The sequence below is a fragment of the Ipomoea triloba genome, chromosome 13 (genome assembly GCF_003576645.1).
Source record: "Ipomoea triloba cultivar NCNSP0323 chromosome 13, ASM357664v1".
NCBI classification, from domain to species: domain Eukaryota; kingdom Viridiplantae; phylum Streptophyta; class Magnoliopsida; order Solanales; family Convolvulaceae; genus Ipomoea; species Ipomoea triloba.
Genome location: NC_044928.1, coordinates 27,443,221 through 27,455,286, shown reverse-complemented (window position 1 = coordinate 27,455,286; position 12,066 = coordinate 27,443,221). Strand labels below are relative to the sequence as shown.

Genomic DNA, 12,066 nt, shown 5'->3' with positions numbered 1-12,066 from the left:
TTAAACCCACCCCAGTCTCAGTCCCCGCGCGTGTCTCCCTTCCCCATACTGCATCCCGCTCCCATCACACAAAAACACACGCGCCAGTTAAACACCGCAAAACCAAACTGAAATTAGTTGCTCAGTTAAAACAGCATTAACTGCTCACTAATCCAAAAGCCTAAAAACTGATTTCAACATAAATACGGAGGAGCAATTTGGGTTCGTATTTCCAGTAAATGAGCGTACGTATTTTCCCTGGTCACATACGCATACGTATCCGTATTGTAGTGTATAATGTACAAAAGCGGACAGAAAGCGTCCTTCGTCGACGACGGACGTGGGGATCTACCGATCTGGTCAGCGCGATTTGACCAGGTTCTGTCTTGTAATCAAAACGGGACAAAATCAGGGGCGTTTTAGTCATTTTGTCAACCCTTGTTTTTGCCCTCTTATATAAAGCCCTTTCACTTCTCTTTCTTTATCTCTTTGGATTTTGAAGATCACTCTCTCCATTTTCTTCAGATTTATATATATATATTTTTTTGTTATATTTATATACACACATACATACAAGGGGGAAAGATAGATAAAGAGGATTGATAAGAAGAGGAGGAAGAAGAAGAAGACGAAGAAGAAGAGGGTTTCGTTATCCGAAAGTGAATATGTGTGGAGAAAATAGAGTTATCAAGAGGAGGAAAGGCTCTTCCGCCGCCGCCGCCGACGGCGGCAGCGGCGGCGGAGAGCCGCGGACGGCTAGTCGGAAAAGATCTAAAGTTTCGCCGGAGAGACGTGACTTGTTCGATTCCTTGCCGGATGATATCGTCCTGTCTATTCTGTCTAAACTCAGTTCCTCAGCTGAATGTCCTGCGGATTTCATTAACGTTTTGATCACGTATGCGCTTATTCTTCTTCCTCGCCTTTTTTTCGCCTCGAGATTTTTTGTTTTTTGTTATTTTTTTGGTTGGTTGGGATTTGTTGATAGGATAAACGGACTGATATGTGGTTTCGGTGTTTGTTACAGATGCAAACGGCTAAATGGATTAGGTGTCCAGTCTATAGTGTTATCAAAAGCTTCACAGAAAATGTTAGCCGTTAAAGCTCAGAACTGGTCCGAGTCGGCTCACCGATTCCTCAAGCTTTGTGCCGATGCCGGAAATGTTGAAGCTTCTTACATTCTCGGCATGGTTAGTATATATATGGTTTGAAAAAATTATTTCTGATTTTTAGAATTTTGATGAGAGAATTAGTTCTCTGATTATTTTATGGTTTATTGCTTGACACAGATTCGATTTTACTGTTTGGAAAATCGAGGCAGCGGAGCGTCACTTATGGCGAAGGCCGCGATTAACTCGCACGCGCCGGCGCTTTACTCGCTTGCGGTTATCCAGTTTAATGGAAGTGGGGGTTCCAAAAACGACAAGGACCTTCGAGCCGGCGTGGCGCTGTGCGCGCGAGCCGCGTTCCTGGGCCACATAGACGCGCTGCGTGAGCTGGGCCACTGTCTCCAAGACGGCTACGGCGTGAAGCGGAACATAGCCGAGGGGCGGCGGTTTCTCGTCCAAGCCAACGCGCGCGAGCTAGCCAACGTGCTCGCCACCACGCCGTCGGCTCTCCTCAACGGCTCGTGGCTGAGCTGGAACCCGCTCCCCCACCACCGCAACGCGGCCGGGACGAGCTGTCCGTTGCTCAGTGATTTCGGGTGTAACGTTCCGGCGCCGGAGCCTCACCCGGCGAATAAGTTCCTGTCCGATTGGTACGCCACGGCGGATGGAGTCCCCGGCCCGGGGCTCCGACTCTGCTGCCACGTCGGCTGCGGAAGACCCGAGTCCCGCCGCCACGAGTTCCGCCGGTGCTCCGTCTGCGGCGCCGTGAACTACTGCTCCCGCGCTTGCCAGGCGATGGATTGGCGGTCGCGCCACAAGTCGGAGTGCGTCCCCGCGGAGAGGTGGGGCGACGACGACGGTGAAAATGTCGCCGCCGCCGCGGCGGAGCCGCCGGTTAACGGTAACGGCAACGGAGAAGCTAACGACTTCGAGATTGAGAACGAGATGGCGGTCAGTTAACGGTGACGGTAACGTGGGAAGGACTTCAATGCAAATAGACACCAGATTTTGGGAAACAAAATTCAGTTAATAGATTTTCACGGTCAACATTTTGTTTTGTACATAGGAAGCAGAATGAAAGTAAGTTTTTTTTTTTTTTCTTTAAAAAAAAATTAGCTCGATAACCTTAAATTTCAGAAAATCAAGAAAACGAAATAGATTTCTTTAGAATTAATTCTTGTTGCGCATACGATATGATGATGCCTTGCCTTTGAGTTATCATTCGAAATAGGTGAATCTTCTTTATGTTGCCACCCGACCAAATGATCACTGATTCTTCAAAATTTCCGAAACATTAATTTCTGATTCTGTTGTGTCACGTGAAACGTGGCACGCCAGACAGCAATTTCAGTTCACTAAATTCCTTAGATTTTCAGAAACAATTTATGGTTAAGAGATCAGTATGTTGTAGCAAATATTAGGTAATGAGTTTAGGCCAAGAACCAACCACATTTTGCATCTCCATTGCCTTAACTTTAGGTTAAAGATTAAAAGAGAAAGATTCATTTCAAACTTAGATGTGAAAAAAGCATACAGCGTTTCATTCAAATTTTGAACCATAAATCTTCTTGATAAGGAAAGTTTTAACATTGTTCCATTAAATAAAGTGAGGATCACTGTGGGACAGCTCCAACCAATTTGACAGATTAATCACAAAGTTTCATGTTTGATTCTTCGTGAGAACTGTCTATTGACCTTCTTCATTTAAGTGACCTTCTTCATCTAAATAAAGTGAGGATCACTATGGGACAGCTCCAACCAGTTTCATGTTCGATTCTTCGTGAGAACTGGTTTACCTCTTTGCGGTCTTTGTCGACTAAAGTCACAAGGTGGATTTTAGAGCGCACTTTCTGAAAATCATGTATGACAAGCTTTAACTTTACCTCGCTCTATCCTTACATCCTTGCGGTCCTTTGCTATCTAGAATCATAAAACAAGCTTCACCCAATGCGCACACTCAGAAGACCCTGTGTGACGATTCCGACTGAAAAGGAATTGACAATAATCGATCTCGTGGCTTTTTAAGTAAGAAAATCATGCTCCATAAGACAATACTAATCCAGTTGAATAATAATTGGATCCATATATTCAAGAACAACTCTTTTAAAAGTATTATTATGTACACATTGATTTGAACTTCCAACTTAGATATTTTGCCTTAATTATATGATTATCTCATCGAATTGAAGGGCAGATGAAACTAACAAGGGTATAGGTAAAGGGTTAAGTGAAGGAGAAGGGGATCCGAGGTGTTAAACATGATGAAGTGTGGGTGTTGATCAGATCACTATATCCTAGTTCATCATCTTGTATGATTACGAGGCTTTTTATGTTTTGTTGGAGGAATAAAGTCAGACAGAGTAGGAGATTGACCAAGAAAAAAGATGGTAAAGAATGGAATGGGCTAAAAAGAGTGAGAGAATTAAGTGGGGAGAGAGAGATACAAATGCATTTTGGTAGTGGAGCCTAATGTGGTTGGTTGGTTGGTTTTGGGAGGACTTAGTTGAGAACCCATTTTATAAATTAAAAAAAAGAAAAAAGAAATAGAAAAATGAGAAAATTGAAAGTGGAGAAGAAGGGGAACAACATGTTAAGCAATTAAAAGACATAACATGGTGGAAGCACTCATGCACATAGCTCCACACTTGGGCTCTTTCCTTTTCCTCATCAATGGTGTTAATGAGCTTAGAGCTGCAAAATTATTAGTCAAAGCTAAATTAAGCACAACCATGGCCTATATGGGTCTTATTAGAACCATTTTTTCCAAAGCTCATCATATATTCTACTTTTGTTCATGAGAGAATCTAAGATTTTGCTTGGGTGAGAAGAACCTTTAGGTTAGAATCCTTTTAACCACTTCTACCCCGGAAACTGATAGAGGTGGTAAATCATGAGATGTGTCTTAACTGGTCTACATGTATTTTTTTCGTTAGTAGTAGTATTCAAAGAACCTCTATTAACTGTGGGGTGCACAATCCAAATCCTACCAATGACCAAAAACTGGAGGTACAAATTTGGCCTCATCAATTGGCCCACATGTCCCAAATACTTGTGCACTAGTGCCCAGAATAAGACCAAATTCATATCTCCATTTTTTTGGTCAGTGGTTAGATTTGAAGAACTTTTATTATACTACGTATTATATTTGGTCAACCAACTCAAATATATTTATAAGCTTTGCTTTGCTTTGCTAGTAAATATAGGGTGCACGATTCAAATCTTACCAATGACAAAAAAAATGGAGGTATGAATTTGACTGGCGATTTGACAAAAAAATATTCTATAACGACACTACAAATTAAAGTGTCGGAATACATGTAAAAATAGTTATAGGATTAGATTGAGAGAGTATTGACAAGAATCAAATGTGTGACTTTCAAGTTCGAGAATCATGTTTCACCCACTTGATCACCTCTTTCCAGACAAAATTTAGTGATTTTTGTTAGTAAGAGAGGGCAGGGCAGGGCCACTTAATTTAAAGCCAGTCTTGTTAGTTGAAGCTACAAACTAATGTGGTTGAAAAGGAGATTAGAGGACTAGAATATGATTCGCTGTTTTTTCTGTCTAAACGTTGAGAAACAATAAAATCAATCAATCTATATATGGTAACCGCCCGAGGTTTCTACATTGAGTTGTTGTAAACCAAATCTCGTGGCTTGATTAGGATGTTTTCATATATTTAGTTTCCTCCATACATAGTACGCTTAATCCTAGTCCAAAAATTCAACTTACATACGACAATGTTGAATCTGTGTTCCCAATATATAACATCATGTTGAATACAGTTAATATATGCCAGTTTCAATTCATCAATGTCAGAACCAATGACATAAATCTAAATCCCACAATGTTCAATGTTTGTATTTACACATGCAATGCTTATATATGTTGCCTGGCGACTAGAAATTTAGAATCATGCTTAAGTTTCCCATTCTTGAAAGCGTCTATGTAAGATAATTCGTGTAAGATATTATAGATGTATAATTGATCAATCGATCATACTTTAGACAAATCTCTTCCAGATCATTTTTTCATGCAACACATTGTCGTGGTACTCTCTGGCCCATTGCGTCTGATCCTAACACTAGTACCATAATGTACTTGTTGGCCCATTTTGAAAGAGTCATGTAAGATACTATAGATGTACAACTCGATCATACTCTAGTCACATTGTCGCTGTCGAGGTCCGAACCATTGCATTAATATCTTAATTGACTCTTTGCACACGCGTAAGGTCACTAGTTTGTATAATTGTAACAATCTTGCCTAAGTGTTGATTTTCCTACTTGCAAACGCGTAATTGTATAATTGTAACACTTTCTTAAATTAGTCAAATATGTCGCACAAGTGGCATGTTTCTCTCGTCACCCATAAAAATAAAAATAAAAAAAATAAAATTTTATGAGGTATCAAGAGTAGGTTGAGTTCAAATCCTAAGCCACCTACTAAGCATGCTCAAGTGCTTAACCGCTAGGTGCTTCCCACAAGGAGAAATTTGGTGGATACATACTACCTATTTTTGTAGTATATTGCTGCTTGGTTCCCCTAAAGAGAGTTGCACAATGGCCTATAGGGGGGCTTATCCTTTAATTCCTAGTGCCTTTCCTTGTTTAGTGTATTTAATGTTCAATGACTTCTCACCAAGAGAATTAGGTATGCTTTAATTTAGTCACTTTCCCATACCACATCACCTCACACATCATATCTCTTCTTCACTTTTTCCTCCTCTTTGATCCATCACCTTTACTTCATTTTCTCACCTTTGGATACTTATGCATGTGTTGCCCTCTACCTATACATCTATTTATGGTAAAATACATCCCCCCAACTGATTTACTAGAGGATAGAGGATAAAGGCTATCATTCATACTTTGATTTATAAGAAATTAAAGCCCCAAATGTGTATTTTGGGTGAAACTCGCCTTATGACCCTAATCTACAATGGACTACAAAGAGGTAAACAACCAGCCTAGGTTGCCTATATATAGCTGACCAGCTCAAACTAAGAAGATCAATAAATAGCCTTTACAAAAATTAAACTTAGAACCTTGCATACTTCTCTCAAAAGATTGAATTACAACCCAAAGGCCCACACATTCCGGTCCGATAATGCATTTGGAACCTTGCATGCATACTTTATATTATTGATTGTGATCCATCACCATAAAAGTTATATAAACATTTAAGATGTTTAACATATAAACGACACGTACGTTTTAATAAAACAATACGTTGAGAAGGAAAACACAAAAACAAATAACTTCAAGCTAATTAAATGTTGTGGGACAACATGCATAGGGTGTTTGGCAACTCTTGGATATTTAGTTGAGCTATTAGTATTGGTCCACCATATATATCATTACAAATTAAACTTGATGATGTTATTTTCTTCTCTTATTGTTTTTTTCCTTTTATTGATAAGGTGATTATAACATTACAAATAATTTCATTTTGTGCTAATTACACGTAATGACCTATGATTCTTTGTACCCAAATTTTTTTTTTAAAGCAAATTAAATATAGCCATCCTCAACTAATAAATGGACAAATTGCGTGTGTCCAAAAACACAAGTTCTGTATATAACTAAATTTAATAATGTTTCTTATAAAACATAAGTCTCTAATATTGATACCCATGAAGACATGAATGAAATAGCGTGAGTTTCTTTCAACTAATCAAAAGCAAAATTGCATGAGTCAAAAAATATGAATTGTACATATGTCATAACTTAATAATGTTTAAGATAAGACGTAAATCTCTAATATTGATACCCATGAAGGTGTTAACGAAATAACGCAATCTCAACTAGCAAATAACAATCATATTAGATACATGTACGTATATACATACTATATAACACTTTATATCAAAATGGAAGTTTTGAAGTTTTAAATTATGAAACTAATAACGTAGGGTTTGCTCCAAAAGGAAATATAATTTTAGTTTAAAGATGGCGTAATTGTGCTGGAATTCTCACGAAGAGATTGGAGTAGAGATTTGAATTATGAAATATAACTACTCCGTACTATTATTAGAGCTAGTAATAATGATTATAATTAATAATAAAATTGATGAGGGTCCAATAATAATCTCATAAAGAGATAATCACAAGTGGCTATGGTCACAATATATAGAAAAATTCAACCCAAAGGGGTTTTCTCCCACATTCTGGCTTCTTTGCCTCACTACAACTAACATTGACCTTTCTAATCTATCCTTAATTGACATCTCCATCAATTATTGTATTCTTGTAACCTAAAAACATCATTTGACCCAATGGCATTAACAACCATTTTTGACAGCAAAATGTAATTGAGACTTTGATTGGGAGGTGATGATGGTGTAGCTAGCTAGCATCTTCCAATTCTTACTTGTTCTACATTTTGCCTTTTATATTCCTTTGACGCGTTGTGATGGTAAGAATCGCTTATTCTATTCTAGAAGCGGTGGGAGTGTCACACCACTCCAAATGAATGCTAGCTGTTTAGATTACTAGCGGTTGGGACAGTGGAACACCTCACCCCAACTACTCAAAGTCAAATTTTCACTCAACGAAAAAATGGTCCAATCAGAGCATTCAAGTTATTTACAATTCAAACTTTTGTAATATTTAATTTAGTGTTAGTGCATAAACTTATATATTTAAAAATTATATCAAAAGTACTATTAAACACCAGAAAATTATTTTGAATTTAAAGATTATAAGAAAATGCTAAAGAAAATATCAAAAAAAAAAAAGAAAAAAAAAGTTTGATTAACCAATAAAAAGTAAACATGACAGGTAAAATGGACCGTGAGAGTATTATGTTTATATTTCATACATACAAATCTTCGTAATGATAATATATCATTCCAATCTCATCAATACCATTGTTTTTCTAAACAAATACATATTTCACAATTTTAACGGTTACCGTTATCTCTATTTCTCTAACTTGACCATTATTGCTTTAACTACTCTAATCTCACCGCTTTGCGAAATGGTGCTTCTAAATGGTTTAGATTTTATTTTTGTTACTAGGAATCTTTCCTAAATTTTACTCGTTCTTGATGCAAAAATTCAATATAAAGAGTACAAGCCAAAACCTAATCCTCGAAATATTCCATTGGCTAATGGATAAGACTAATGTTGGCGGGAAGACTAAGGGAGAAAGTTCTGAACGGTTAGCCTAACCGGGCCCATGACTAACGACCGTTTTCGAAGCAACCCACTATTTCAACCCATGGGCCCATTTCTCACTGTTTCAGTCAAACCGCGTCACCAGTTGTAACACGGTTAAGCAAAAACGACTTTTTTGGGCCCCTTTGGGTAACCGTTTACTCATTTATATCTGACGACCGGCCTAAATATAATGGGCCTTAACTCAATTAGAGAAGCCCATATAATGGGCCTTCGCAAATGATTCTAGGAGCAAATTATTGTGTGAATCATGGTCCACATAGCTGTGTAGATCATGAATATAAAATACATTTTATTATGCTAAAAGTACACTACGTATTATTTTTGTACTAAAGGTGCATTATTTGATAGTATATATAAAATAATATACTCTAAAATAATGTACTTTATGTACAAAAATAATGTACTTTTAATATATTAAAAATGCATTTTTTATTTATGGTCTACACAGCTACGTAGACCATGGTCCATGTAATAATGATTGATCCTAGGGAGTATGGACCATGATTCATATTGTATTATGAATCACGGATAAATTTTCTTTTTTTAATGTATTAAAGTTTATTTTTAAATAATATACCTAAAAATAAACCTTAAAAAATTGAGCATTCAATGAATTAAAAAGGAAAAATAATACTTTTGACCCCTGAATTGGTTTACTTTTGAAAATTTGGTCCATGTAAGTTAATTAAAACAAATTTAGCCCCTCAATCGTTCAAAATGTTGAACTTTTAGCCCCTATAGTGTTATATAATTGTCAAACTCCATTAAAATATGTGATTATTTTATTATTTAGAATTAATATTCATTACCAAAAATAATATTTTCATGGAGAGAGTGAAACTTTAACCATGAATATTGATTCTAAATGACAAAATTAACCTCATAAAAAAGAGTGCTAATGATAATTGATAATTATATAACAACAAGAATTAAAAGTGCAATATAATGAACAATGAAGAGACTAAATCTGTTCAAATTGATTGACATGAACCAAATTTCCAGTAGTGAAATAATTCAATGGTCGAAAGCATTGTTTTTCATGTTGAAAATGAACTTTATGTTAGTCGTCAACCGGCAAATTATTGTGTGGACCATGGTCCGCATAGCTGTGTGGACCATGAATATGAAGTAATTTTTATTATGTTACAAATACATGATTTTTGTACTGAAGGTACATTATTTGATAGTATATATAAAATAATGTACTTTCAGCACTTAAATAATATATTTTCAGTATATTAAAAATGTACATTTTATTTATGATCCACACAACTATATGGACTATGGTCCATGCAATAATGACGTTGTAAGGTGGACAATGATTCATCACTCATTGTATAATGATTGATGGGCCTTTAACTCAATTTAGAAAAGCCCAAATATGAGAAACTGAAAAGCCCATAGCCTGCTACACATCGTCGCCGTATCTGAAAGCTCTGTGATTTCCCGAGCTCCGCTCTAATCAGTCACAGTCGCAATCTTCATCGAAGAAGGTAAATATTTTCTTCTTCTTCTTCTTCTTCTTCTTAGAGTAGACAATTAGCTGAAAGTTGTGGAACAGTTTTGTGATTACATGTAAATTAGATTCAGTTTCTGATTTTATTTTTTTTTGAATGCGTGTTGAATTGCTCGATTGAAATAATAGGGTTTGCTGCATTTGTGAGGAGTTAATTTTTTTTCAGGAGAAAATGAAGTTTGTTATGGAATTCGCGGAGAACTTGATCCTGAGGATGATGGAGGATCCGAAGGAGAGGGATCGGAAGTTTAGAGAACATCTCTACACATTGAAGGATAAGTGCAACAAGACGAAGGAGATGTGGAACCTTCCTCTGCGTCCGTACGGTTTCTGGACTTTTGACCGTCACAACGCTCAGATCTTTTGGGACTCTAAGATCAGTCAAGCTCCAGGCCGCCGTGATCCCTACGATGACCTTATTCAGGACGCCCAAGGCTCCTCTGCTCCTTCTAGCTCAACTGATCAGTGATTATGTGAGTTCCGGAATTTCTGATATGATAGGAATTACTATTAAATTTCTCCTGTTTAAGAGGATAATTAAGGTGCCCCACGGCAGCTAATAAATCTCTGTAATAATATCTATACTAAAGTGTGTCATTATTGTTTATTTGCTGCTCAGAAATGATTTGCTTTACAATGCCATACAGATATTGACGGTGGTTAGCTGCTATTCTTACAGTTCTCATGTCTAGAAAAGCATTTATCTATGAAGTTGTGTTGGCTTTCCTCATTTTAAAGTAGATATGAAGTTGTGTTTCTAGCTGCCATTCTGTGAATGTATCTGCACTTGGGTAGCATACTGGCATTGCATTAACTCGTATTATCTATGAATAATATTTGATGGCTTTCCTCATTTTAAAGTAGATAGGAAGTTGTGTTTCTAGCTGCCATTCTGTGAATGTATCTGCACTTGGGTAGCATACTAGCATTAGGCTATTAGCTATGTATTTGTGCTGTGAAAGTGGGAGATGATGCCAATAGAATAGAGAGCCAACGCAGAGTTGGTTGTTTTGAAAAAATTAGGAAGATTCTGATGAACGCCTGATGAATAAATTTGTTGAGAAAATTTATTATAAGAGTTTGAGATTTTGGAATAAGGAGTTTATTCACTTAAGTTTAGGTTGACTCTTGAGGATGAGAGGCTTTATTTAGAGGACATGAAAATGAGGGAAGATTTGTTGGTTATAAAGTTGAGGAATTTGCTTTCTTCAGAATTGCCTGACACAATTTGTCAGTGACACCCACTGTATTTCAAGTTAGTTGCAACTGGATGAAGGCCAACTTTTAAGTTCAATAGGTGATGTATATGGCGTGTCTCTGATCTAAACATATTCTTCTCATCCCTTAGCAATTTCACTCAATTGAATGTCAGCACTCTATTGATAATCAGATTTCTCTTCTCCAGTTCCCTTTCTGTTTTTCTGTTCTGCAAGCTCTGCGGTGGAGACAGCAAGCTCAGATCCCATCGAGTCAACTCCAAACTTGGCCTTTGTCTAGTTGCTACTTCCCTAAAATACTGTGGGTATCACCTAACAGTTTACCATCTCAGAATTCTGAAGGAAGGAAGCCCTAAGTTAGTCTTCAAATGTACAATCTTCTTATCAGGAGACATCATCAGCAATTTTTCTCAACTTCATAACAATAAAATCCTCCCTCATTCATAATCATCATTTTCCCCTTTACAAGACTCTATGCCTTTGGAGCCAACTTAAACTTATGAATAAACCCCTTCCAATATCTCAAACACTGCAGTAAATTTTCTCAACAACTTAATATATGCAAAGTTCAACTGCATTTTATTGTCTTTTATCATATGAGTGAAAGATTTCAGGACCCAATTTCTTCTAGTCTTTCATATGCTGATGTTGAATTTCATACAGAATGCATCATTTGACACTCACAAGTTGATCTTGTTTTACATGTAGGAAGACCAGTAGCGGCTTGCCAGATTGATTATGGCCCCTATTCATCGCAGGAAACATGGAGTCTTGGTTTTCGTACATGGTGTAATGCTATAGTTAGAATGGAATAAATTTTGTGCTGTGTACGGTTAAAGATGCAGTGATACACCTTCTCTAATGAGAAGGCAGCAACCCTCTACTCATTTTGATTGTTGCATTTGAAATCCTAATGTTTGATAATTCAGACATTGTTGAAAACATTGTGTTGAATGCTATTCTAATTCATGTCTACTTGCAATTGTGGCTTCAGCTTTTCCCCCTCCCCTAGTGGCTTTTTCTCTAAACAGAACTGAGTAATTACCAGTAACTGCATAACAATA

The 12,066-nt window shown here is 37.0% G+C and overlaps 1 protein-coding gene across 1 annotated transcript; it reads left to right on the top strand.

Annotated features, from left to right (window-relative positions):
• The first annotated feature begins 470 nt into the window (after positions 1-470).
• Positions 471-2,334, top strand: LOC116000875 (F-box protein At1g67340-like). The gene is made up of 3 exons (XM_031240738.1): positions 471-874; positions 1,004-1,166; positions 1,266-2,334. The coding sequence occupies exons 1-3, from the start codon at positions 645-647 to the stop codon at positions 2,043-2,045; spliced, it is 1,173 nt and encodes a 390-aa protein (XP_031096598.1). The 5' UTR covers positions 471-644; the 3' UTR covers positions 2,046-2,334.
• The last annotated feature ends 9,732 nt before the right edge of the window (positions 2,335-12,066 follow it).